Source organism: Podarcis liolepis, assembly GCF_965112155.1.
Source record: "Podarcis liolepis genome assembly, chromosome: 10".
Lineage (NCBI taxonomy): Eukaryota > Metazoa > Chordata > Lepidosauria > Squamata > Lacertidae > Podarcis > Podarcis liolepis.
The window spans coordinates 67,808,883-67,836,246 of record NC_139562.1 but is presented as its reverse complement, the minus strand read 5'-3'; the positions used below and the strand labels follow the sequence as shown (position 1 = coordinate 67,836,246).

Sequence of the window (27,364 nt, the reverse complement as noted above, 5' to 3'; positions counted from 1 at the left end):
AGCCCCACCAAAACATTAGGATTAAATTATTTTCTTAATAAAGGCCACTCTCCAGTACTAGCAACACTATCCACTGAAATATATAAATTCAATAAATGATAGTAGTAATAATAATAAAATGGCAAAATAAAATCCTTATAAGAAAATGTAGTAGGATAGTTGTTATGTATGTATATATTTAAAAATCTTGTCCTAAGTCACTGTCAAAACTTCTTAGCAAATTGTCAAAACTTGTTAGCAAATTTTGCCCTCTTGAGCTCTCCTGCCTTTTTGGCTATCTTCTCTTATGTTTTCCAGCCCCATAATGCTCCTTTCTAAATGCGAGCAGCTCATATTTCATCCCCGGACCTATTTTAGATTTTTCATAATCAGAGCAACTTTCTGCTTTTCCCAAAGAAGCTGTGCTTTGTCATTTTTTAAATAGCCAAGCTCCCCCACCAGAATGTTTATAGACATTCTGTGACATCACAGCCGCTCCGCCAAAGGCTAGAGTGGACTCGCTGGCAAACAACAAAAGATAATGGAATTTTTATCCCATGTACAATATTAATTTGGCCTGGAATAAGGATTATCAGTTATTTGTGCCTTTCTTTAAAAGGATAGAGATAAAAGAAACAGACCGCCCTGGAGAAATAATTTGTGATTTGAAAGATTTCTGTCGTGACTATGATGCTGAGTTACAAAACCAGCTGTTTAACTTCACTGGATTGTCTGGCGTTGGAAGTAGCAAGTTCACACAGGATCCACCTGGCTCTGGAAGGATCAAGGTCAGCTTATTATTGATTTATTCTCAAAATATTTATTTACTAAATTAAGAAAATTTAGATCCCCCAGAGCTTATTGCTCTGTACAAAGAGGAAACTATTTTTTTTTAAAAAAACACCACAAAATGAATGGCAACAGATATGTAATGGAAGTAACAATTGCCAGAACAGCAGAGGCAACCTTAAATTACTAGAAAGTAAAAACGCATTTAGAACTACTGGTTCTCAAAGCAACCTGCATAGAATTATCAACACAGCAATTAAAATGAAAGTATAACTAACATAGGCATCACTAAAACTGGCAAGCCAAGCCCAAACACTGTACAGAAAATAAAGCAACAATACAGTTTCTAGAGTCTCTTTCTAGGTACTCAAATGCCTTTTTTAAAACAGGAAAACCTGTAAGTCAGGTGGACCCTGATGATTGTACAGTTCTAGTACACATAGTTTGGCTTACCGTGTCACGTGCAATAGTTCCTCAACTGGAATTGTTGTTCTTCCAAAACAGGAAGTATGCATATGGGTTTTTTTGCTACAGTTTTTTTGCATAAATGAATTACAGGAAACAGATCTAAATCACAAAAGAAAGCTCTGCTAGTGGAGGAAAATTTCTGTGTTACTCTTCAATAAAATCTTTGTGGGCAGCATGTTTAGTCGTTTAGTCGTGTCCGACTCTTTGTGACCCCATGGACCAGAGCACGCCAGGCACTCCTGTCTTCCACTGCCTCCCACAGTTTGGTCAGACTCATGTTTGTAGCTTCGAGAACACTGTCCAACCATCTTGTCCTCTGTCGTCCCCTTCTTCTTGTGCCCTCCATCTTTCCCAACATCAGGGTCTTTTCTAGGGAGTCTTCTCTTCTCATGAGGTGGCCAAAGTATTGGAGCCTCAGCTTCAGGATCTGTCCTTCCAGTGAGCACTCAGGGCTGATTTCCTTAAGAATGGATAGGTTTGATCTTCTTGCAGTCCATGGGACTCTCAAGAGTCTCCTCCAGCACCATAATTCAAAAGCATCAATTCTTCGGCGATCAGCCTTCTTGATGGTCCAGCTCTCACTTCCATACATCACTACTGGGAAAACCATGGCTTTAACTATACAGACCTTTGTCGGCAAGGTGATGTATCTGCTTTTTAAGATGCTGTCCAGGTTTGCCATCACCTTTCTCCCAAGGAACAGGCGTCTTTTAATTTTGTGACTGCTGTCACCATCGCGGGCAGCATACAATAACATAATAGAAACTATAAAACTGCTACCGGATAACACTTAGAAGCAGCATTAAAACTGGATACCACTATAATCAACATCCACCTTATGCTACATGCTGGAACATCCAAGCTAACAAATAGGTCTTCACCTGGTGCCAAAATAACATCAAGGTTGAGGTTTGTTGAGCCACCCCAAGGAGGGGTGCCACAACTGAAAAGGCCTTCTTTCTGGTTGCTTCCCAACTAACTTCAGATGGTGGTGAACATGGAAGACGGGTTTGAATATGATCACAAAGTTTAGGCAGGTTTGTGTAGTAGAAGATGGTCCTTAAGGTAGCCAGGTTCCAAGGGCTTTCTAGAGACAGTGGTACCTCGGTTTAAGAACACTCAAGTTTAATAACGGTTTGGTTTACAAACTCCACAAAACCGGAAATAATGTTTTGGTTTGAGAACTTTACCTTGGTCTACGAACGGAATCTGAACAGTAGAAGGGCACTGGCGGCGGGAGGCCTCATTAGGGAAAGCGCACCTTCGTTTAAGAACGGTTTGGGTTTAAGAATGGACTTCCGGAACGGATTAAGTTCATAAACCGAGGTACCACTAGCAATTGCTAGTATTTTGAATTGTGCCTGGAAATGGATTGCCAGCTGCTGTAGCTGTTGGGAGACCTGGCCAAGTACGATTCATATAGCCAATCCCAGTTAGTAACCAGCTGCATGTTGCACTGACTGATGTTTCCAGGAAGTATTTAAGGTTAGTCCCATATACATTGCAATAGTCAAATTTTGAAGTTACCAGGGCCACACTACTTCTGTCCAGGAGGGGTCACAACCTAAGCTGGTGGGAAGAGGTTGCTCAGGATCGATAGAGGCAAACTTTCATGAGTAACTGGTGTTCCTGAAATTGAATAATACTAACCTTTAAGAAGCAATCCTAAGCTGCTGGGAAGGGTAGTTGAGGAGGCTTCCCATACTGCAGATCTCCATCTCCAAGCACCATGGGTGGAGAAGGAGCTTCACCTCTGGCGGCGTCTTGTTTTGATGGCGGAAAACTTCTCACCATGACTCCATTGCCTGTGTTCTGAAAAGGAATGTGTTGGGGTGGATCAGGGAAGCCTTTAAAAACAGTTCCAGGGAGCAATTTTTGAAAAGAATAACCAAGTACAAAAAGTGGAGCAGTTGCTCCCCATCTACTTCCTTGTCTGGTGTACATTCAGCAGGGCTTAGGAGGTAGTGGTCCTTCTGCCATGAATTGTCCTCCCCCTCCCCTTTCCATTGGATTACAGTCAGACCTCAGGTTGAATGTGCTTCTGGTTGAGTGCTTTTGGGTTGCGCTCCACAGCAACCTAGAAGTAACAGAATGCCTTATTCCAGGTTTCGCTGCTCACGCATGCGCAGATGCTCAGAATGACGTCACGCGCATGTGCGGAAGCAGCAAAACATGACCCATGCACGTGCAGACGCGCCATCGCATCTTACGTTCCATTCAGGATGCGAACAGGGCTCCGGAACGGATCCCGTTCACATCCCGAGGTACCACTGTACTCTGTTAAGGAAATAAACCTTTCCTATGCAGCTTATCACTAAACTCACAATACAATAGTAAAATCACAATAAGCCACCAGCAAATAAAATTCTCCCAATTTTTATCCAGCTGATAGGAAATGTGGATCTTGAAAACACAACTGATGGAGCAGAGAAGGAAGAATATACTCTGACCACTGAGGTGCAGAATATTGCTTTCCCATACTATGCTAGCAAGTATCTCCTTTATTCTTCTTATTTTTTATTTTATTTTTTTATTTTTCTACATTCTTCTTCTTCTGAAGGAACCGGTCTCTTTAAAATAGGATTTGCAACTTTAAAACAGGATTTGTTTCATCCTTCATCCTTCCCTTAATTGCTATATTTACAGATATTATCTACATTTATGTCAAAATACAACCGGTCAACGAGTTTAAGCCAGTATTCAGTGATGCTTCGTATGTTTTTAATGTGTCAGAAATAGCAGCAGGTAAGTAACAACACTGCTTTCAGAAATGTACAAGGCTGTAGAATGTAAGTATACTCCAAAATAATGTCCGATTGTATGGGGCCATCAGCCACTCATCCTTTCAAGCAAGTAGTCGTGCTGTGCTTAATGCTGCATTCATTCATTTTAGTTAGTAAGTTACACACACACACACACACACACACACACACACACACACACACACACCAGTCAAGTGCTTGCCCCTCTCTCTGCCAAGCAGTGGCAAGAGCCCATAGGGTCCCAGGCACTCAGACAGGATCTGTGATGCTTTGGAGAATTGAAGGCATGTTGTGGCTTTAAGAAAAAAATGGTTTATTCACCTATTTATGCCTTCAGTCTGCATGAAGGGAGTCCAGATCTTACTGCGTGGTCATTTCAAGAGGGGTTTGTACCCCACAGCTATGCAGCCCTGGAGCCCAAGGCATCTCTGCAGCCAGCCTGGATCTCAGCTCTTCTTCCTGCTTCTTATTCCCAACACACCTTGGCAACCTGTTCACATCTCAGGGTGGTGGTGGTGGTGGGGAGAGTTCTCTTGTATTGCTAATAGCCCTATATTGTTCTTTTGATAGCCATAGCTCAGCCAGGTTGGTTTGTATAAGCCAGCCCAGGAATTCCCTGCTGGCACAGCTCTGCAGCTTGTACTTTAATTCATATCCCAATTGATCAAAATCCTAGCATTTAGCATATAAATAAATAAACAATAGTGGGTGGTATTCAACTAAGTTTTACTCTGAATGGGACCCATTGAAATGAATGAATATGACTAAGTTAGGTCTGCTAATTTCTGTGGGTCTACTTTGAGTAAAATGTGGTTGAAGATTTATCTATTTACCTGTCAAATTTATAAAGCTTTCCATCACCAAACATTCCCTAGGCAGCTTACAGCAGAATATTAAGAATGCAGTTATAATAATAATGAAAACCATCAATAAGAAAAGCAGTTATGGAAACTGCTGAGGCAATCTGCAAAGTCCTTCGCCTTTAATATTGGAAATATATTTCCTTCCAAGATGTGTGCGTTTCAAATGTTGCTTCATTTCAGTTTATTCCAGAATCGGACAAGTGATTGCTACAGACAAAGATGTACCACCCACCGGAATATCATATTTGATTTCAGTTGGAAAAGGCAACCCTAACTTCTCAGAAATTTTCTGGATTGATCCTACAGGGGGCTTCTTGACAATTATAGCTAGATTAGACTACGAAACATGGCAGAGTGCCATTCTCACGGTGCAGGCCTCTGACAACAATGGCGAGTCTGCAACTGTGCCAGTGAGTAAGATGCTGGCTTTTAGGCCAATATGTCTACTTCTAATATGTGCACTTTTCTTCCAAGTGTCTAATAAAAACAATAGGGCTTGCAAGGCATTCCAGGAGTGCAGAGACATGGGGGTTTTCTGAACTGGATGAGTTTCATGTTTCAATTTCCGCTATTCCATTCCAAAACTCAGAGCCATCCTTCATCCAGACCTGACAGCTTCTGGACCCTGAGTCAAATGGGACCTCCTTAGAAAAGGAAGTTGCTTCCACCTAGCGAGGACTCTGAGGCAGCCTCTATAAAGGGCACGCCATCCTTGCACTCAAGGGCTCCAACATATACGCTTTGCCACATGCCTGCCTTCCCCTTATGCCACAGCAGCTCCAAAAACAAACAAAGACAATAGCAAACCTGAAGAGAAATGGTCAGCTGAAGAACGGAGTGGTCACTTGGCAGCCTGACATCTTCACTAAGGTCTGCTGCTGAGGGATGAGACTTGACTTAAGTGCTAGCAGGATTGAGTACCCCACATGAAAAGTAGGCTTTACATAAGGAGAATCCCTCATCAACCTCTGCTTGGCTGGAGCTGGTATAACACCTATCCTTTCTTTGTGGGCAGCTCTCCTGCTATTTCAGCAAATGCCCATGACCCTTGTTCCCCCATCTCCCTTGTAGGCCTGTGACTCCATCCCACCTGCTCCTGTTTGCAGAAATGGGACACTCCTTGTTCACACTGGTTTGCTCATTGGAATGGATAAACAATTATGAAAGAAACCCTCTCTTGACATCTTTTAGACCCACTGAAATTAATGAGCCTAAGTTAGCCATGTCTATTCTGAGTAGGACTAGTGTTGAATACCACGCAATATCCCTAAAAGGTGGGTGGGAGAGGATCAGTTCTTGCCAGTGAGTATAAAAAAGTAACCCAGCTTAATTACAGGAAAGGTGGTTTCATACACACACCCTGCTCCCTTCTTTTAGGTAACAGTGAATGTTCTTGAAGCAAATGATGAGCCACCAATCTGCAGTCCTAATTCCTATTTGCTGAACATCCCAGTAGACCAAACTTCTGGCAACATTGCTGGATTCCATATTACATGTGTGGATCGCGATTCAAGTCCTAGATCATTCCGTTATTCTTTTGATTCAGGTAATTTACTTTTGAATTTCCCTTTGTGATTGTTTGCTAGCAGTCTTTAATAGAATCAAGTGTAGCTCTGGAGCCAAGTGAGGATTCCCAGGTAAGATCCTCCCTCTATTGTGTGGGCAGGTAATCCCTCCCCTACCTGGCCTGGTCTCCTTGGCAATGCTTCCCCCAGGTGGGATTGGACAACTGACTGAGGTAGGCGGAGACCTCCAGGTATCCCACCTGAGGGAAGGCAAACCAAGCCTATGCTGTTGGAGCCGCTCCAGATCTAGGGGCTGCGCGCGTCCACGCAAAGGGCGCCCCCCGTTTTAAGCGTGGAGCGGTCATTACAACCAAACATTTCATGTGTTTTTGATTGTATATGACGTTGGTTCCCAGGGCCAGTCCTACCTTTAGGCAGAATGAAGCAACTGCCTCGGTCAGTGGATGCTGGAGGGTGGGGCAAGGAGTAGTGCAAGAGGTTGGAGGACAGAATTGTGTGGGCTATGCAGCCTCCCTAAACTAGGCGGCTGCTCTCAGGTATAGCTCTCAGGTACAGTGGAGGATGCTGTTCCATCATCAGTATGTGCTCTGGTCCATGATGATGTTTGTAGTCAAGGGAAGATAATGGCCCAGGCAACATGGAAATCATTGGCTCCAGGTGCAGATGAGAAGGTCAGGACACCTTGGATAGGGATCAAGGTGGTGGTTCATGACCACAGTTCCTGATCTTGCAGCTGAGCTAGAAATTACAAATTTTATCAGCATAGCAGCTGGCAGAGCTTTATAGTCCGCTAGCATGATGACTTGGTTGTCTGAAACGTACATCAGCTGTAAGGGACAGAGCAACGTAAGTCAATGGGGAGCAAAACTTGTGCATTGAGATTTCTATGCAGTAACCACCAGGTTAATTGGAAATGTCACAAATCCATCCATGCTAGAGAATCAAAATCAGAAGCTTCCTTCCTGTAATTTGCTACTCGTTTTAATCTGCAATTTTACCTTGGCTTTGTTTTAGGTAATGTGAATAACCACTTCGCTTTCTCACCATATGCTGGCTCCAATGTCTCACGGCTCATCCTAGCATCCCCTTTTGACTTCGAAAGCGGCTTGGATAAAATTTGGAACTACAGGCTGAAAGTCTTCATAACAGACGATAACCTACTGTCAGTGGGAGACAGAGCTACAGTCCGCATTGAAACTGGCACAGTGACTCTAACCATCAACGTCATCCCAAAGCCAACTACAGAGGCCCCGACAACAGTAAGTGCTCTTGCGTGCTGAAGAATGCAAGTCCCTGTCTGTGTGGCATTAAGAGGCATCAGTAAATATGCTTCTTAATAAGTGGAACCTCTGGATTCCCCTAGGGGGGATGTGAAAATCCTGGGCCCACCTCTTCACAGCTTCTCCACAAAGTAGTTTTCCAGTGAAACGATTTGTTGACTAGGAGTGTGTCCTTAACGCTACCATTTTGCATTCGGGTTGGGAACCTTTGTCCGTGTGTGTGTGTGTGTGTGTTTGAATCTGGCCCTCAGGACTCTCCCTCAGTCATGCCTCCACCCTAGCCACGCACCACTCTGAGTATTTTTGCATGTCTGGGGTGTGTCCTTGAACTGTGATAATGTCTCTTTCTATCCTCAATTCAGGGAAACGAGGTGGGGAGGGCTGTGCTTGGGTGGGTGTAAAAATGAAAAAAATATATTTCTCCACCCACTTTTGCCCCTGGCCCCCAGAAGGTTGCCCACAAAGCAATATGGCCTACAGGTTGCAAAAGGCTCCCCCCTCACTTCTTTAGAAGTCTCTCTATCTATGACAATCGCTGAGCTAAAATAAACCATAGTTTCTAAACACATCCACAAAGGCTGCAATCCTATATTCATTTGCTTGGGAATAAGTCCCATTGACCCAAGGGGTTTACTTATAGAAACTAACCCCCTGCAATTCAGGAATCTTTTGCTCAATCCCACGGTCCTGAGATTTAAGAGTCTCATGCTCTACTGACTGAGCTGGACAGAGAGACATGCATACAATTGCACTCCAACAGTCTCAAAAGTACCTGCAGTATATAGTTACTACTGAAAGGCTAACCTTCCATTATGAATGTGTTTCTTTTGACATTTTTAAATTTTGTTTTGCAAGCCTCGTGTTATCATTTTGACTAGCAGAGAAAATGTGTATTCTGCCTTGGCTTGGTACGTGCCATTCATCATTTCCCTTGGCAGCGTGATCCTCCTTGGGCTTCTTGCATATCTCACCTTTTGGCTGGCAAAATACATCCGCGCCCACTGCCCACCAAAGCCTAGAGCTCCAAAACCTAGAGCTGATAAACAGCCACTGTAAGTAATTGACAGAATCAATGCACCTTGTATCATTTCTTTCTACACTAATACAGTGGTGCCTCGCAAGACGAAAATAATCCGTTCCGCGAGTCTCTTCGTCTAGCGGTTTTTTCGTCTTGCGAAGCAACCCTATCAGCGGCTTAGCGGATTAGCGCTATTAGCGGTTTAGCGGATTAGCGGCTATTAAAGGCTTAGCGGCTAAAAGGCTATTAGCGGCTTAGCGGCTTAGAAAAAGGGGGGGAAGCGGAGGAAAATCAGAACACTCGCAAGACGTTTTCATCTTGCGAAGCAAGCCCATAGGGAAATTCGTCTTGCGAAGCAGCTCAAAAACGGAAAACCCTTTCATCTAGCGGGTTTTCCGTCTTGCGAGGCATTCGTCTTGCAGGGCACCACTGTATATTACTGCCTCCACTAAGAATCCATGCAGGTCAACAAGATCACATACCCTCAATTGTTTCCGCTACACTTAAGTTTCAATGTAAAATACGCACTTTACCTAGAATCTCACATGGTACATGGACTATGTTTTACAGCAGCTTGTCTTTTTTTGCACAAAAGAAAACTGAAAGCAAAACGCAAAATACTAATACTGAATATAATAGAGTAGCCTTTGTTCAAGCAGGACAAAGTAAAATTACTTTAAAAACATGCAACGTTTTGCCATTCACGTGAATTGCATTAGACAAAATTTAGTAGCAGAAATTAATAACTGTATTATATGAACACCCAGTTGCTCTTATCTGTCTGCAGCAAGGCAACTGGAGGAAGATGGGTGGGTATGAGATAACAACAGGAATGAACCCTCAGTAGGAGCAGCACCTAACACAGGGGTCTGCAACCTTTAAGACAAAAAGAGCCACTTGGACCCGTTTCCGAAGAAAAAAAAGCTGGGAGCCGCAAAACCCGTCATTATAAAAATAACCTTTTTGTCACTTTTTTATTATTTCTTCGTTTGACCCCTCAGAATTACTCCTCCTCATAGAAATAAATGTTCAATTAACAAGTTTCCTTTTTTGTGTGTGCGTGTGTTCTTCACTCCCCTTCAAAACAGTGACCAGCGTACATGCCCCTTACAATGTAGCGAGTGGGTGGGCGGGAAGGTGACGTCGGGACGGTGCGTGACTAATGCACGCACTGCCCCCATGCGACGTCACAGCCAGTACAGCGCCCGCCACAGTGGGGAGTGTCAGGGCGCACAATGCGCCTCCTCCCCTCGCTAGTATTCGCTCCAGAGCTGCAGCAAATGTGTAAAAGAGCCACATGCGGCTCCGGAGCCGCGGCTTGCAGACCCCTGACCTAACAGAACATCATAGTCCCTGGTATGTTGCTTTCTTCCCCTAGCATAAAAGCACTAAAATGTTATGCCATGCATATTGTGTTTAGGGGCAGACTTCATTCACACTGCCATCAGTACTAAATTGCATTGTTATGATATCTGCCACTTAAACCTGGATCATGAGCAAATGCCCGTCACCCAAAATCTGGAGTCTCCATTGTGTTTGATATGTATTATAGGATTAAATGCTCATTTGTGCATTGTGTTGCCAAATGACTGCTCAAATAGATTAACATTTATCTATTTATTTATTATTTTACGACAGGATGAAACCACCAGGTATGCGTTTCCCCTTTTTTTTCAAATTGTGTGCGTATTTCTCAGATAACTCTTCAGTCCAGATTTGCATGTTCTAAAGTCCTGTTGAGGTCAAATAACAAGGTTAGATCGAAATCTAGACCAGAATGTAATGTTTCAAATATTAGCAGAGCTGGGCAGGGTTTTGTTCTATGGTTTCTAGCCAACAAGGCTGGTACTCTCCACCACATTTGTTTGAAGCTGCAGTGCCTGCTTCCTTCCCCGTATGTATCACTTGCTAGGTCAGTAACTGAAGGGACAAACTGGATTCAGCTGTGCATTTGAATTCAATCTGAGTGTGGAAACCACCCACCACTAATTCATCCATCCATCTGCACTACATTGCTTTCAATGGGGTGCATATTATTTATTTAGTGTGTTTTTTTAAAATTTAAACTATGCCCATAATTACAGGTCTAGTTTAAATCTGGTGTATTGTTAAAAGTTAGCATAAGCAAGACCATATTTTCCTTTTTTTCCAATAGAAAAGAAGAAAGCTAAGAAAGAAGTGGTTTGGGTATGTATGCTATCAAACAGAAACTAAAAAGAAGTGTCGCTAGCATAAGACTCTCCCTTTCTTCTTTCTTCTTTCTTCCCATCCTAATGTTATACAGTGGTGCCTCGCAAGACGAAATTAATTCGTTCCGCAAGTTTTTTCTTCTTGCGAGTTTTTCGTCTTGCGAAGCACGGTTTCCCATAGGAATGCATTGAAAATCAATTAATGTGTTCCTATGGAAACCGCTTGCCAGGCTGGCGGTGTGGAGAAGGGCTTTTCTCCCCACTGCAAGCCTTCAGGACAGGTACGGGAACAGAGGGGAAGGGGCGCAGCGCTTCTCCTCTGTTCCCGGGGCTTGCGGTGGGAGGAGGGTTTTTCCTCCCCACCGCCAACATTCAGAACAGCATTCTGAATGTTGGCGGTGGGAAGTAAAACCCTTCTTCCACCGCAAGTCTTCAGGACAGCCATCCAAAGGTTGGCTCGGGGAGAAGGGCTTTTCTCCCCACCGCCAGCCTTCGGAGGAGCCTTCCGAAGGTTGGCTCGGGGAGAAGGGCTTTTCTCCCCACCGCCAGCCTTCGGAGGAGCCTTCCGAAGGCTGGCGCGGGGAGAAGGGCTTTCCGCCCCACCGCCAGCCTTCGGAGGAGGTCCGAGGACAGTGGGGAAGACGCGCTGTGCTTCCCCGCTGTCCCGGAGATTTCCCTATGGGCTTTCGTCTTGCGAAGGAAGCCCATAGGGAAATTCGTTTTGCGAAGCGCCTCCAAAATGGAAAACCCTTTCGTCTAGCGGGTTTTCCGTCTTGCGAGGCGTTCGTCTTGCGGGGCACCACTGTAGAAGCTTTTCCTTTCTGTTCAGAACCTACATTCAAAATACAAAGCACCCAAGCATTTGAGTCACTGCTTTTCTTGCTGTAATGCACAGAAGCAAAAGCCCAGCCACTCCCTAGTTGCTGTTTCCTTGTAATGCTTTGTTTATGAGGAATAGCCAACATGGCATCCTCCAGACTACAGCTCCCATCATCCTTGACCATCAACCATGCTGGCCAACAGCATATGGAAGGTACCACATTGCTTACCTCTGCTTCACACCATTACTGTCATTCACAAGTGAATCAAGAATGTAACGTGCTTTGAATAAAGTTGCCCTAATTTGCATATAGGCAGTTAAGATACATTTATGAGCCATGAATAAATCATCTTGTCATCAGGTTTTGAAACCTGTAAAAGTACCATTTCTTGCATTCTAAGTTACATTTCCCATAAAATATGGATAAAGCATGGATAATCTTTAAGATTTGTTTGGAAAACCTTGTGCAGAAAAGCCTGAGAACAGCATCTTTAACCAACCAATTTACCTGGCACAATGATTAGATTCCCAGCAACCTACCTTTCATAGGTCTCTGAAATCTGTTTCATTCTATATAGGTCAATATTTCTGCTCTTCTCACCATTTAAAAAATAATAAATGACACTGATTTCTTGATTTCTTTTTCTGGCTAGGAGATGACCAACATAAACCCTGTTTTTGATGGTGAAGCAAAAGACCCAGGTATCACTACTTCTAATGGGAGGGGAAATGAGAAGAAGAAATAAGTTTGAAATGAAAGAGCTTAACTTTAATTGCAAGGAAACACTGACATTTCCAAGGCAAATATCAGTGGCGTACAGTTTAAATAGGAAAGTCAAACTGCAATCTTTGGAAGTGTACTAAAGTAATAACACATATTTGCCGCTATTGAATAATTGGTTTGCCTACCAGTTAATACTGCATGTGTGGAATAACTTTTCCATGTGCAAAACTCACCTTCTGCTTGTCTAAGGAAAGCCGCAGCAAATCCACCCAAATGCACAAGCACATGATGATGGTTTTGTTGCTTTTTTCACATAAGTGACCCAAAGCAATTTAAAACATTTAACCAAGCATAAGAACAAGAATAAAATAAGCACCTAAGTACATGAATATATTCAGTGCAATGCAAGCTGTAACATCTCTCCAGAAGACATATGGATATGCATTGCTCCTCTTTCTTTCTTTCTTTCTTTCTTTCTTTCTTTCTTTCTTTCTTTCTTTCTTTCTTGATGAGGATGAGAGACAATGTGCATCCTTGCTGTCCTTTTCCCAAGGTCAGGCAGGCTGGAGCTTGGATGAGAGATGTTACTTCACCAATGAAGCAGGGAGCTTATGTAAGAGCCAGGCCCTGATCAGAGAAGGTGATTCTGTGCCATTTCCCGTCCTCCCAACTAGCCTTCCAAGCAGCTCTTTCTGGCAGTTTGGTGCCAGCATACAGCTCCTGCCAGGCTCACTATCTCCTCTGGTCCTGGGGGAGATGTCAGAGCAGGGGTCAGCAAACTTTTTCAGCAGGGGGCTGGTCCGCTGTCCCTCAGACCTTGTGGGGGGCCGGACTATATTTTGAAAAATATATATGAACGAATTCCTATGCCCCACAAATAACCCAGAGATGCATTTTAAATAAAAGGACACATTCCACTCATGTAAAAACATGCTGATTCCCAGACCGTCCGCAGGCCGGATTTAGAAGGCGACTGGGCCGGATCTGGCCCCCGGGCCTTAGTTTGCCTACCCATGTGTCACGAGGGTCTGAGAGCTGGCCAGGAACCCAGGCAGATGGTGTGGTGGTCTTTAGTCTTGGGGCAAGGATGTCCAGATCCGACAGCTCCTTGCATTGTAACGGTGTGAAGATCTGTTGGGGTGCTCTGCTTCCCCCCTGTGTACTGTGGTTTAAGGTCTGGGTATGGCTGAACCCTGACAGTGACCTCATCATCACCATCATACAGATGTTAGCTACTTGTTACCTGAAGGTCTCCAAGTGACAAACAACACAGTTTAAAACACCGAGTACATTTACCGGTATACAATACAAACCGAAACCCCTTAATAACAGCTACAGGAAGCTTTGCCAGTACAGTAGTAACAAAACATCATCTCTATGTATTCAAAGATCTTGGGGGAAAGGTAAGTCTTTACCTGGCACCAAAAAGATGGCAGCAAAGGCACCAGGTGAAAATGACTGAGAGGAGTATTCCACAATCAGGCAGTCACTGTGATTCTTTGGCTTCACTGTCAATATAAACTAAATATAATCTTACCCCTTAATCTGTGATGTGAAATAGCTAGATTATTGTTTTTCCCCTCTCCATAGTCACTGGCAAATGGTATGAATATAATTCCAAGTCTGGGGCTCGAAGATGGAAAGATTCCAACATGCCTTCTAAGTTGGAAGCAAAGGACCCAACTGCAGAGGTGATGACTACGAAGAGAGTCCAACGGGATCTAAGCCAACAGGAAACTCAGCCCAGTGGCCCAAAGCTGGGAGGACAAAACAAGGTGGCACAAAAGTCCACAGAAAGGAAGACAGAGACTTCTGACCCAAATAGCAAGCTAAAGTTGCAGAAGCCAAAAGAAGAGCTTTTGGGCAAGGGGTCTTTGTCACCTGCTCCCCCTCAAAAGTCCCCGGTCCCTTCTCCCAAAATATATCCCAAGTACGAGAATCAGTCTATACAAAAATGAAGGCGGTTGTATTTGTAACCCAGAAAAAACCACCTGTAATCTTAATCAAAATAGCAAGAGGTAATGCAGACAAATTGTAATAATTTTCAGTTTCACCCCTACACAAGAGGGAGGATACCAAATGATCTCTTCTGGCTGCCTAGCAATTCTTATTGCGAAGGCCTGTTTAGAGCACAATCCATTCCAGTGACTTAATACAATGGGATGGCGAGCGAGCTGTATAATTTACAAGCAACTTTGGCTATTGTAATCTCAACAAATCAGATCTGAAACAGGGGGGTGGGGCAGGAACTGAACTTGATTTTGAGAAAACAGAGTGAAGTGCATGTACGGTATATTTCATTAGAGTTCTTGTGACAAGATCGTTTGCCTGTGGGAAAGTTGCAATAGAAGGTGGCTGCAGGCTGCTATGGGATTTTTGATATATGTGTAATCAGAAACATACTAGTAGCATAATTTGGGCACAATGGCTTTTGACAAAAGTGGCTCTATTTTGGCTCATCCTATGTATCTTAATTTTTGAAGCAAAACGGCCATGCAAGTTTCTCCAGAAATATATTACAATAAACCAGCTACTGTGGCAAAGGCGGGGAGCCTCTTTTGTAACCCTTGGGTCAGCACCGATACTTGGGTTCCATGCCCCTTGTATTCAATTCTGGCTTGAGCTGTGGCTCACAAATCTCCCATACTATTAGTAATTTCAGGCAAGAGTCCAGAGTCCCTAACTACCCAAAGAAAGTGAGTTAGCACAGTGCTAAAAGGAAGAATAGGGGAGTGGGTGTATCTGATCTTGGAGCAGGGGTGGTGTCACAAGTCAAGGAATTTTGATCTGTGCCTTCTGCAAGAGTTAAGCTCTCCACTTCAAAATCCCATTTCAGCAAGACAATAGTGTCTCAAATGTTCCTGTGGTCCAGTGGAGTGTAAGGTTGATCCTTCAAGATCACTAAGAGACAAGGATGGGTCTTGTTGGAACTGTGAGCTAACCAACCATTGAAAACTTGAGGATTAAGCATATTTTGATTCCAATGTCTATAGAGAAGGCTTCCTTAGTGAGTGACTAACATGACACCAAATTCTTTGAACTGTTTTTCCTTCTAGTGCACTATTGTGTTTTGTGATGCAAGAATGAAGTGAAGAAAACACAACCTTAATTTTTGTGAATACCACATCTTTAGCTTTTACCATTGCTGAAGCATACATTTACATCAGGCATTTTTTTCACAGCCTGTGTGATGTCTTGTTTCCACCAACAGAGGAGACTGATAACTAGATCTTTATGGCAAATACAAGGGTTCATGTTCTGATCTTTTCTGCAAAGGTTAGCTGTTCTTTCCAGGTCATGTTTATGTTAGGAATTTGCACCATAGTCTCAGATAGTTCCGGGAGGATATATTTTATATTAAACATGCCACCTACACTGATTCCTTCATCCATAGAAGTATATTCTCCTATTGTCAGGGTAGAGATTAGTGCATGATTTATTTTATTTGGCAATGCCAACAAATTAAGGAGACAAATGCCATTCTACTGCAATTCATTTCCCCCCTTATCTGAAAATCACACAATAAAGAGTGTGATTGAAAACCGGTGGGTAGCCCTGACATGTCCAAAGTTTACTGTGGCTCTGTGGTTGCGATGGCGACAACGGGTCGGGTAACAATGATGCAAGTTCACCGTTCAGATCTCTACAATGCCATTGTTGCCACTGATTTCATGTAAATAAAATGCATCCAGTTTTGTCATGGGTGACCACCTAATGAAGCAAAAGGTGCTGTTGCTAGAAGAACCTATCGTTGCGCTCATGTTCCCATCCTCATAGCTTTGAAAGGACTAAGGCTACATACACCAAACCTGTATAACGAGGCTGTACACGTCTTAGTAAAAACAAAAAAATTCCTTCCAGTAGCACCTTAAAGACCAACTAAGTTAGTTCTTGGTATGAGCTTTCGTGTGCATGCACACTTCTTCAGATACACTGAAACAGAAGTTGCCAGACCCTTCTATATAGTGAGAAGGTGGGGAGGGGTATTACTCAGAAGGGTGGTGGGAATGGGAGATTGGCAGATAGCTGAGATGAGCCTGTTGACGACTCTTAACGACTGTAATAGGTCTTACAGGAAAAGGCAAGGGGTGAGGTGGTGAGAAATGGCTTAGTCATGTATAATGAGATAAGAATCCAATGTCTTTGTTCAGACCAGGTCTCTCCATGGTTTTAAGTTTGGTAATGAGTTGCAATTCAGCAGCTTCTCTTTCCAGTCTTAGTAGTCACACATTCAAAGTGACTTTAAAAGAATGCACGTATTTTTGCTTGCATTTCAGTTGACAACCCTCCTGATCTTCTGCCATGCAAATGATCACACTGCAACTCAAGACACCGCTACAAAATTAAGCCCTTTTTGAGTTCAGTGGGACTCAAAAGCAAGTGTGTCTAAGACTGCAGCCTTAGCCTGAGTACCTTACTCCAGTTTCCTGGCATTTTCAGGAGGTAAAATTAACACTCTTTGGTTTCCCAAAAGCAATTTGTACTTCATCAAATGTACACTTAACAAGTTAAATGTTTCTCAATAACAAAAGAGCAAATTTGAATTTTTCGTACCCAAAAACATATTTAAGGCACCTTACTAAAGAAATTTGCCAAAATTAAGTTTCTCTCCCCCCCCCCACCACCCGCCCAAAAAAGTGACACACTGTACAGTCAGAAGAGGAAACCAATAACCCTGGGGCAAGCATTGCAATACTCTAACAATGCTGACAAGGAGGTTAAGGGGTAATAGGATAGCCATGTTCAAATATATAAAAGGATGTCACATAGAGGAGGGAGAAAGGTTGTTTTCTGCTGATCCAGAGAAGCGGACACGGAGCAATGGATCCAAACTACAAGAAAGAAGATTCCACCTAAACATTAGGAAGAACTTCCTGACAGTAAGAGCTGTTCGACAGTGGAATTTGCTGCCAAGGAGTGTGGTGGAGTCTCCTTCTTTGGAGGTCTTTAAGCAGAGGCTTGACAACCATATGTCAGGAGTGCTCTGATGGTGTTTCCTGCTTGGCAGGGGGTTGGACTCGATGGCCCTTGTGGTCTCTTCCAACTCTATGATTCTATGATTCTATGACAAGAAATCAGAAGGAAGAATATTCCCAACAAAATTCCTAGAAACTTCCATTTATTTAACTGAAGTCAAAATACAGGCATGTCACAGGTGTTTCCTCAAAACGAAGTAGCAATGTTTATACATCCAAACTTAAGAATTAGGAGCAATCTTCCTAAAGGGAAAACTGTCTGCGTAACTAGTATACTCCAGAACAGAATCTCTCTCATTTTAGCACATGTCAACAGCTTTTCAATTTTAAACATGTTGTCACTGTTTAAACTTTGGTTTTAAATGGGCATGGGTGACTAACAAGTGGTTAGAGCAATCTTTGCCAACCTGGTGCCCTCCAGGAGTTTCGGATTACCACTCCCGCCACCCCAAGCCAGTTGTAGGCTAAAACATCTGGAGAGAACCAGAATGGCAAAGGCCGATTTAGAGCACTTGGCTCAGTATTTTTGTCATCCAAGATTTACTCTCTCTTCTAAATCAAGAATTAAACTATTATACCAAAAGCTGGAATGCAAGTGTGCCAAATATGGAGGGGAAAGGCTTTTAAACCAAGCAACTGAAACCTGTTTAAGCTTGAGAAGTACTGTTTCAGAGCATGAAAATAGGCAACGTTATTTATAGCTCCTTAGATTGTATGTTAAACGGAAATTCAGCACAGGCTTGGAAGAGTACTAGTTACACTGGCAAGCTTTTGTAGAAATCAAATGCCGCTAACAAAATATTACTTCCAGAGAGATTGCCCAAATTTTTATCAAGAGTGTCTGTGAGTTAGACTGAATGAATACTCAATCAAGTATAGGCAACCCTTCCAAAACTTACTGATTTTTCTATCCAGAGTATGTACTTTGAAGTGAATTTCCATTTTTAAAAAACAGCTAAAGTACATTGAACTTCAAGGTTTTTAAACTATTGTCAACAGAATGCAGCTTTTTGTTGTTGTTATAGTTAAATTCCTGATGCAGGTGGATAAAGTCCGGAGTCTGGAGAAGCATTGTTAGGTTTATGCAGAATCGTCTCCTTGTATACAAACCAAGCATTTCCTGCCCACAGAACCATATTTAACAAGCCAAAAACCTGCAAATTAAGACATGTGTGTTATCAGATAGTTACATTACTATTGAATACAACCAGCTAAAAGCCTTCTCCTCTTAACAATTCAAAAACTTTTATCATGCAGCCCAATAGTTACCAGTTTGATTTGTTACCCACCCTCCACCCCAACGTCTCAAAGTGCGTCAAAACCATTCAAAATGCAACATTAAAAACAGTTTAAACCAAATGACAGTCACAAGAATAGGGTCCTAGAGGATACATCTGCAGAGTTAAAGTCTAGGGCAGGAAGTTTCCAAGAGACTGCAATCTCCCCCACTAAAAAAACCTGAAAACTGGGGAGTTCCACAACTTAGGGGTTGCCACTGAGAATCCCGTATCCTCAGTCACCAGCACGCCTGAGGATGCTGAAACTATCAAGAAGGCACCCTCTGATCTTACCACCTGAGAAAGTCTGTAGGGAAGGAGTTGGTCTTTCAGACTGTTGGAGCCGACATTGTTTAAGACCTTAAATACCAATGTGAGTACCTTGAGTTTAGTTTGGAAACAAACTTACAACCAGTGCAGCTGTTATAAAACGAGTTATACAATTTCTAAATGGAACCCTAGCTAGTATTCTGGGCATTGTATTTTGGACCATAGTTTAGAGATGAGGCAGCAATTACTACATTATTATATTCCCATTTGTGTGGGCATATGCAAGGACACTGAGAAATATCAGTTAAACATTAATATTAAATACTACAATACTGGACCCAGCGGGGAACAATCTCTAGCTGCATTTAGACTGGAAGGTTATTAGTTCCCTGATCTCTTGCATTATGCCTAGTTTGGATCCAAGTTTACAGACTCGGGTGGTTATTGACGTTTGATCTGCAGACGCTACTTAGATTCAGCTCGTAACACTAGCACTTGAATGCTCAAAAGCTGACATACATACCACAGACACATTCAGACTTCCCATGCTGGTTACCGAATCAAACAAACAGGAGGTTCCTGGTATTTTGCAAGCAGATATTTCTTCAATAATGCGTGGACCAGTTGATACTTTGATATCAACAAGTGCCTTTGCCCACGCAGCACTGCCGACCAGCCACAGAAAGACGGCACTAAGAGTGAAGACATAATCCTGTAATGAGACAGTCCAAAGTTACCAATTGCTTCAGTCTAAAATGCATTCAGGGGTTGGGAGGGGGTAGTCAATATTTACTATCACGTGACATAAAACCATTTTCATTTTAGCAGCTGTGTTCATTTTACTGCAAAGTATCTAACCATCCAACCACACTCCCAGCAAGCGTGCTACTATTTTCTGGAAGACACTTTCCTTATGTAGCAGTGACTATTTGGCCAAAATACAGACTGCTTGAGAAATCCACAACTCCAGCTTTTTATCTAAAAAGTCACTTGGGTGTAGCACTGATGATGCCTTTACAGTTTGCAAAGAAGAAACCATAGAGCCTAAAAGCAATGCAGAACTGGTAGCTAAACACAGCTCAAAAGATGCTGGTTGTGTCCTCTATTTCAAGAAGTTGAAAATGCAAGTTTACCGTCTTCATCAGCAGCCTTTCTCAACCTTATTCCCTCCAGATGTTTTAATGATGGCTGGGTTGATGGGAGTTGTAGTTAAAAACATCTGAAGGACACCTGATAGAAGACTACTTTTCAGGTTCATGCAGGCATGCTCCATTCACAGAACTTGAGGGAAAATCTCTGCACCAACAAATAGATACTATGCAAAGTAGGAATTGTGGGACACGGGTGGCGCTGTAGGTTAAACCACAGAGCCTAGGACTTGCCGATCAGGTCGGGTGAGCTCCCGTTTCTCAGTCCCTGCTCCTGCCAAACTAGCAGTTCGAAAGCACGTCAAAGTGCAAGTAGATAAATAGGTACTGCTCCAGCGGGAAGGTAAACGCCATTTCCGTGCGCTGCTCTGGTTTGCCAGAAGCGGCTTAGTCATGCTGGCCACATGACCCGGAAGCTGTCTGCGGACAAACGCTGGCTCCCTCGGCCAATAAAGCGAGATGAGTGCGGCAACCCCAGGGTCTGTTACAACTGGACCTAATGGTCAGGGGTCCCTTTACCTTTAAAGTAGGAATTACATCTCCTAAACACACTGACTTGTTCTTCAATTCTTGCATTTATAGCCTGCCCTTCCTTTAAGTAGCCTAGGGTGATGTACACTGTTCTTTGCATGTCCCATTTTATCCCCACAGCACGCTCCTGAGACAGATGTCCCCTCCAGGTGTCCTGTTTATTGCACATTCGTGATGACTTGTGCTCATGATGCTGTTAGTTAGGGTGTTAATAGGCCACACAGCTTTCAATACAGTTTGTGCCTGCAAGGGTTTCGGGGTAGTCATACAACTTAATTAATTAATCAAAACAATAGAACCCCCACATATTTTGAATGATGAGTTTACACATCAAACAAGTAAAAAAAACCCCAGAGTTCTGAGTTACAGAATTAAACTTCTGGTAACTTAAATTCAAGGGTTTTTTTTAGATTTGTCCTTAGTATCAACCTACCATCATTGGTAAAATGCCACCGCTTTGGTACAGGTGCATATAACCAAGGTACAGTACAAGGGCAGCCATGCAATACAAGAAGATCAAGATTCCAAAAGTTACGAAGAACTGTGCAGTGGTGGAGAAGTTGCCCACGAGGTGGGTTTCACCCCAAGTGCCATTGCATCGGGTTGGATCTGGCGAACCAAATATCACTTTGTTCAGCCTAAAAGAGAAGTAGGCAGAAATTATCAAGGGAAGCATGTCTTAGCTATACTACAGTCATCACAGAGCACAGGCAACTGGGCTGTTCAGCTTCACTTTCTGTACAACCGTCAGCTAGCATATCAATTTCCATTCCACTGGTATGTATATTGGGAAATAATGAACTGCATAGTGTTAATCCCCTAGGCCTGCATTCCTATCATCCCCAGCAGTTAAGGCTAGTTTAATGCACACAGCAGAACAGCTTAAGGTAGATTATCATTATTATATATGCATACCCCACCTTGCCCCCCTCCCATAGAGGCTCAAGGCAGCTTACCGATAAAATAAAGACAGCTTAAAACATAGCAGGAGTGGAGTCATTAAAAAACAAATAAAGACCAGTAGAATCATTTGACTTTTTGTGTAAGCTGCTTTTTGCTGCTGTGGGTGCAATGCCTTGACACTGTGATAAGAGTAGCAGCCACGAAGTCAAACAAAGATGGCAGCATAACACGTTTTGACAAACAGGTATTTCATAGTCTACATCTTATGCAAGTCTGCCCAAATGAGAAATGACATTAATGGAAAATTAATGGAAATTTCCATCCCCAAGCCTTTTGTTGATCCAGGTCAGCTACAGATTAAGCAGGAAAGTAACAGGTTAACTATAGAATCTATCTAGAACCGAGCATTGAACTATATGTTACATTAAGCATGTTTTAAAATATATATTCATGTTTGGCTTTTTCCTTCGAGAAAAAGCAGCCACACAGGAAGGAAAGCATAGACAGAGGAGGCTGCAGGTGTATTTCACTAGATAAAGCAAAATGGTCTCTTAGCAGTGAACAAATTTAATAGGACATGAAAGGAAGTAGTAGTCAATCCAATACACTGAGAGTTCTCCCTGGCCAGGATGATACATATCTGAGAAGACACTTTTCTTCTGACAACATTTCTGCTATTACTGGAGAGAATGCGCATTGGACACAACTGTCATGCAAGGTACATCAAACTTTTGTTAGAAAACAAACTTTTTCCACTGATGGCACTATAATAGAGGATTCATTCTCCTTTCAGATTTTTTTTAAAATAATAATCTGTAGAACAGGCACATGTTGTGCCAGGTCACATGAGAAATGTGATTCCCCCTGCCCCAATTTTAGAAAGACAAGATTGTTGTTTGTCCTGTACATTTGTATAGTTCATGTTCTATCATTAATTACTGATGTAGCCTCTGCTAGAAGACCTTATCAGAGCAGTATTAAGTAGTTCATTAAAGCTGGAAAGATTTATCAACTATAAATTGCTGGACTGACCTAGTGCTAATCAGGTAATGGTGACCAACGATCAAGCACTGGCAGGAAACTTTACATACAGAAATATACTAGACACTTGCCATTTAAGAGGCTCACCTGAAAGGATAAGCAAAACTTGCTCTTACTGTTCCATTTACAAGTCCATTACAGGATACTAAAAGCGTCGTTACACCTCTATAGCCTCCACATGTAGCAAATGCAAACATGGAGAAGAACTGTATAAAGAGATAATACACCACATGCATTATTATACGCATTTATGTACATTTGGAAAATTTAACAAAATGTAAGGAACACTTTACATCCATTCTTAATTTGACTCATTAATTCCATCCAAATTTACAGCTTTAGTGGGTGTAGCTACAGTCGAAACACTATGTGCACTTATCTGATGAAAGTCTCAGCCAAATCAATGGTGATTACTTCTGAGCAGTTTATATACAGGACTGCACTGAAAAATGCTGCAAGTTTGTTCCTTTTATCAGAGTTCCTAAGCAATATAAATGTATAGTGCACTGAAGCATACAAGTTTTTTGATATTAGTATTTTATTGAAAAGTTTTCAATTATAAAGAAAATGAAAACAAGGCACAAAAATGTATAGAGAAAAAATGTGTATATGAAAAATACCCTAACCCATACATTTTCTAAGTTTGATATTATCCTAATATATTTGTAAATATTAACAGCCTACATTTTGTATAAACTCATTCCAAATATTGCCCTATTTATCCAAACAAAGTCTATGTCTGTAAGCAAACTTAAGCATGCAAGTTTATCAAAAGGGGGAAAAAGAAATTCAATTTTATATTGGCATAATCTGTTGAGCGTTCATATGGAAGGTGTTTGATAGACAGTTATGAATGTTTCTTTACTCTTTATAGGGCTGCTGGCATCGTTATTAATGGCATGGCACCTAGAATGTTTTGTTACTTGAAATTAAAAATCAATTTAAAAATAGTTATGGGGAAAACGTTTTAAAACCTGCTTCTGTCAGAAGCGGTTCCTTTATCAGCTGCGCGACAAGCAGTTTAGTAACAAGCAAAAGATGTTCAAGTTGCTTTCATTATAAAGGAGTTGGAGGCAGTCAAATTATTATCAGATGCACACCTTACTGCTTAGGAAACTAGGCATTTGTCTTCTACCAGAAAGCTTACTTGTTTTCCCCTATGCCCTAAAGCAAAGGCAAGCCCTACCCTTAAAGCATAACTAGGTAGCTGCCTAAGGCAAGGCTAGGAAACCTGTGGCCCTCCAGATGTTGGATTACAACTCCCATCAGGCCCCCAATCAGCAGGGGGCCAATGGTCATGGTTGATGGAGTTGTGGTCCCCAACTTCTGAAGGGCACCCTGTTGGCTACCCTGGTATAGAGTATCACTCTACAAAGGGAAACAAGTGGGTGAGTCCATCATGGCATAAAATTGTTAAGGCTAGATATAGGAAATTGGTCAGGGTCGGGAGGGGGGGAAGGCAGGCATATTGGGGTGTTATAGCAGGGCCAACCTTAAGGGTTTGCAAGACCTTACACTAACCTAGTGAAACAAGCACTAGGGTCTTTAATAACGTTTTTTACAAGCTGCCTGACAAACTACAAAAACGAATTCCCATCAAATTCGCGTCTTTTTCAGGCTATTGCCATGTGTCCTATACAAAAATGAGACCACTGCTTTATTTGAGGCATCATTGCCGTGTACAACAAATATAGCTTGTGTGTATGCATACACACAGAGACAAATAGAAAAGAAATGTGCAACAGTTCAATTTCAAAATTCTGTATCTGTGACAAAAAATTATCCAAACACCCTGTCCCGAACTAGAGCAGAAGGTTACCGGCAAGAAAGCAGAAAGTGCAAAATAGCTGTTGGACTTTTCAATACACAACTTTTAGAAGACATCTGAACTATTAGGAAGCTTTTAATGTTTGACATTTATTATATATTTTTTATTTTGCTGGAAGCTGCCCAGAGTGGCTGGGAAAACCCAGCCAGATGGGCGGGGTATAAATAATAAAATTATTGTTGTTATTATTGATGGTAGGACCTGGGAGCAGTGGGACTTCTTATACTGCTAGGCTTTGCATTCCTGCATAAGCCACGCAAACTTGGCACCACTACAAAGCTGGCTGGGTGTGCTAGATGCAGCAGAAAAATCATAATTGGGTCTAGAATGCTTTAGGGTGTTAACATTAGTATTTGTAAAACAGAAGGAACGACATCACTTTGTAACAGGATGCAGAAAATCTGACTCGCTGTTTATCTTGCATTGTATATATCTATTATATTTAAACCCCTTACTGGATCACTGCCTTGTTGTGGGGAAGGGGCTTGAATAACTCCAAGAAGCAATGAGCTATGCCGTGCAGGATCAGGTCATAGCCGAGAGTTTAGACTAATTGTGATCCACCTGGAGAAGGAACTGGCAAACCACTCCAGTATTTTGCCAAGAAAACTCCATGGACATAAAAAGGAGAAGCTTTGAGAAGAAAGAGTTTCCAAGGCATGCTCTGGTTCATGGGGTCAGGGAGAATCGAACTCAACTAAGACGACTAAACAACAACAGCATTATATTTAAAACAGCCCCCTCAAATTCAAATGGATTTCCCATTTGAATGCAGAAGTCCAACTTTAATTTATAGAAGGAAACAAAACATGGAGTTTTCACCGAAAAAAGTTATTTGGTAGTACATACGGTAATAATTTTGCTCAACAGACCTGTGCAACGTGACTGTTGGGAGATTACACAGAGACCCCAACACTTTAAAAGACATTTTACTCCTTACAAATTAAGCGTGCAAAGTCATCGGCTTTCAGGGTTTTCACCAGTGCACACAGGCATTACTGCAGCAGAATTATTATTTTTTAATGGAAATTATTTCCAGTAATTTAGTGTTTTGCATTAAAGGAACGTACTGGGAGATTACAGCCAACATCAGGATTCGTAGAGACCAGGTTTTAAGGGAACAGAGGCTTAGAAACAGCTGGGATTCAGGCCACGCCAGGCCTAACAAGACAAGGCAACTATTTTAAAAGGTCAATTCCAAAGCATGCGCAAGTCTAGGCCTCACCATTTCGGAGGCAAGCCTAACCCCACATTTTTTTGGGGGGGCAAGCCTCCTTGAACCCAACAGGCCTTGCTTCCAAACAGGATGGCACTAAAACTTTTTATTCCACCGTCCCTCAAGGCCTTTTAGGAGAACACAACACAGCCCCCCACCCCATATCAAAGGAAAGAGCCCTGCAAGACAGTCTAGGAAGGGGGGGGTGACCCATATGACCTGAACCCCCTAACCCAGCAGACTCACCCACTCAAGAAGCTTGATGAACCCCAGGGGCTCCTTGAGCGGGCTGAGATCCAGGTGAAAATCGCTCATTTTCTGCAAGAGAAAGAAAAAGGAGGAGGAAGGGGAACACATTAGGACAGAGACATGCGTGGAAGGGGAGCCCAGAGGCACAAACAGAACCGTGCGAGGCGTAAGACCAGACCTGGCGTCCTTCCCCTGGCCTGGCCACCACTCCTCCTTCCCTCTCTAGGGCTTCACTGCAGCCGCTGCCCGGCCTGCGTCCCCTTATATAGGCTGCCTCTTCAAGCTCCGCCCACATCTCCCAGGCAATGGAACCGCCTTCTCCTCCTTCCCCAACTGCCATCTTGCAATGGGCCTAGGAGGCTCTCAGGTGTGTTTGCATCCTGCACTCTTCTCTATGCAACGCAAGGATGCGCCACTTAAAACCATGTGGGGTGTTTTTCCCCTTCTGTTTTAGTACCTAGTCCGAGTCTTCCCTGCCATAAAGAAGTCTTCTTGTTCAGTGACAGCCTCCTTCCAAGCCTTCGCTAAAAAGCCGGGCTTTTTTTTTTAAAAAAAATTTTTTTTTATTGCAAATTTCGAACAGAAAAAAATCACCAAACATATACCATCCCTTCACCAGACAAAAACAAACAAGAAAAAACATACAAAAACAAAGACATCAATCTATAATTAAAAAACACCATAACAATTCATAACACATTTTTACATAACTAACTGGACTTCCTCACATCTCCCTTCCCTGCATTCTCAATATTAAAGTTAAAAACAGCAATTTATTACCTTGTTTCAGCTCTTAATTTGTACTTCTCAAGTATTATGTCTCAAAGTTCAAATAATTTTTGTCCAATACTTATCACTATAATTCAAACATAATATTACTTCAGATTTCATCTTTTTCTAAAACATTACATAGTCTCAAATATCAGCTAAATTGCTGGTACCGTGTTCTTTTCAATTGTGCTATTTCTTAACATTCATACAATTTGTACTGTTTTGGAAGTAGTCCTTAATTTTTTTCCAATCCTCTTCCATTGTCTCTTCTCCCAGATCTCGAATTCTGCCAGTCATTTCGGCCAGCTAAAAAGCCGGGTTTTGAGGGAATCACAGTCGTCAAGATGGTCTGAAGCCTTGAGAAAAGCCTGGCATGCTCGTTTCTGCCTTAATCTTCTAGAACAGCCAGTATTTTTTAAACAGAGACAGGGAGGGTTAGTGGCCTTCATAAAAACATTCAAAGAAGTCCATTTTAAATGTTAATATTTTAAGCGATAATTAAAGTCAATGTCTGCCTGCAAATTGGCAATGGCCATTTCCCCTCCCCCTTTGAAAGAGGTGGTCACTCCAAGAAGGACCCGTCTTGCTCCTTCCTTGAAGAATGCCTTCCTTCCTTTCTTTCTTTCTTTCTTTCTTTCTTTCTTTCTTTCTTTCTTTCTTTCTTTCTTTCTTTCTTTTTGGGGAGTAGTTTCTGATTTAACTGTCTGCAAGGTTAAAGATGACCATGCTATGAGAA

The 27,364-nt window shown here is 42.4% G+C and overlaps 2 protein-coding genes and 1 long non-coding RNA gene across 6 annotated transcripts in view; 1 reads left to right on the top strand and 2 right to left on the bottom strand.

Annotated features, from left to right (window-relative positions):
* The window catches only part of CDHR3 (cadherin related family member 3), a 30,412-nt gene extending 15,451 nt beyond the window's left edge, over positions 1 to 14,961 (top strand). Inside the window, exons 9-19 of one of the 3 annotated variants that reach the window (XR_014516735.1) lie at positions 599 to 767; positions 3,622 to 3,724; positions 3,883 to 3,981; positions 5,042 to 5,271; positions 6,239 to 6,407; positions 7,402 to 7,646; positions 8,523 to 8,719; positions 9,473 to 9,552; positions 10,815 to 10,872; positions 12,348 to 12,396; positions 14,009 to 14,961. Coding sequence is in view for 1 of the 3 variants with exons in the window: in XM_083464013.1 (XP_083320139.1) it covers positions 599 to 767; positions 3,622 to 3,724; positions 3,883 to 3,981; positions 5,042 to 5,271; positions 6,239 to 6,407; positions 7,402 to 7,646; positions 8,523 to 8,719; positions 10,324 to 10,337; positions 10,841 to 10,872; positions 12,348 to 12,396; positions 14,009 to 14,376 (1,675 nt within the window). In the remaining 2 variants the exon portion in view is untranslated. Of the gene's footprint in view, positions 1 to 598; positions 768 to 3,621; positions 3,725 to 3,882; positions 3,982 to 5,041; positions 5,272 to 6,238; positions 6,408 to 7,401; positions 7,647 to 8,522; positions 8,724 to 9,472; positions 9,553 to 10,323; positions 10,338 to 10,814; positions 10,873 to 12,347; positions 12,397 to 14,008 lie in introns of all 3 variants that reach the window. The other 2 variants (XM_083464013.1, XR_014516736.1) reach the window with 2 other exon arrangements.
* LOC310688063 lies at positions 9,342 to 10,317 on the bottom strand. The gene is made up of 2 exons (XR_014516757.1): positions 10,019 to 10,317; positions 9,342 to 9,541 (listed from the first exon to the last, which is right to left on the bottom strand). It is a non-coding gene; the product is annotated as an uncharacterized lncRNA (long non-coding RNA).
* A 2,559-nt stretch (positions 14,962 to 17,520) lies between the features above and the next one.
* On the bottom strand, positions 17,521 to 26,376 carry SYPL1 (synaptophysin like 1). Of its 2 annotated transcripts, none has more exons than XM_083464118.1 (6): positions 26,315 to 26,376; positions 25,855 to 25,926; positions 22,652 to 22,770; positions 21,054 to 21,258; positions 19,465 to 19,653; positions 17,521 to 18,548 (listed from the first exon to the last, which is right to left on the bottom strand). In XM_083464118.1, the coding sequence occupies exons 2-6, from the start codon at positions 25,921 to 25,923 to the stop codon at positions 18,420 to 18,422; spliced, it is 711 nt and encodes a 236-aa protein (XP_083320244.1). In that variant the 5' UTR covers positions 25,924 to 25,926; positions 26,315 to 26,376; the 3' UTR covers positions 17,521 to 18,419. The 2 variants fall into 2 exon arrangements, with proteins under 2 accessions (XP_083320244.1, XP_083320243.1); XM_083464117.1 differs by lacking the exon at positions 26,315 to 26,376 and adding an exon at positions 26,036 to 26,212.
* Between the last annotated feature and the right edge of the window lie 988 nt (positions 26,377 to 27,364).

What these genes read in the sequence shown, in the direction of transcription:
- SYPL1 (XM_083464117.1), bottom strand. Translation starts at nt 26,197, where the DNA reads ATGGCAGTTGGGGAAGGAGGAGAAGGCGGTTCCATTGCCTGGGAGATG. An exon ending in GTGGCATTTTACCAATGATG is followed by an intron (nt 19,654 to 21,053) that starts GTAGGTTGATAC and finishes GTCTCATTACAG; the next exon opens with GATTATGTCTTCACTCTTAG. An exon ending in GAAGTCTGAATGTGTCTGTG is followed by an intron (nt 18,549 to 19,464) that starts GTATGTATGTCA and finishes CTTAATTTGCAG; the next exon opens with GTTTTTGGCTTGTTAAATAT.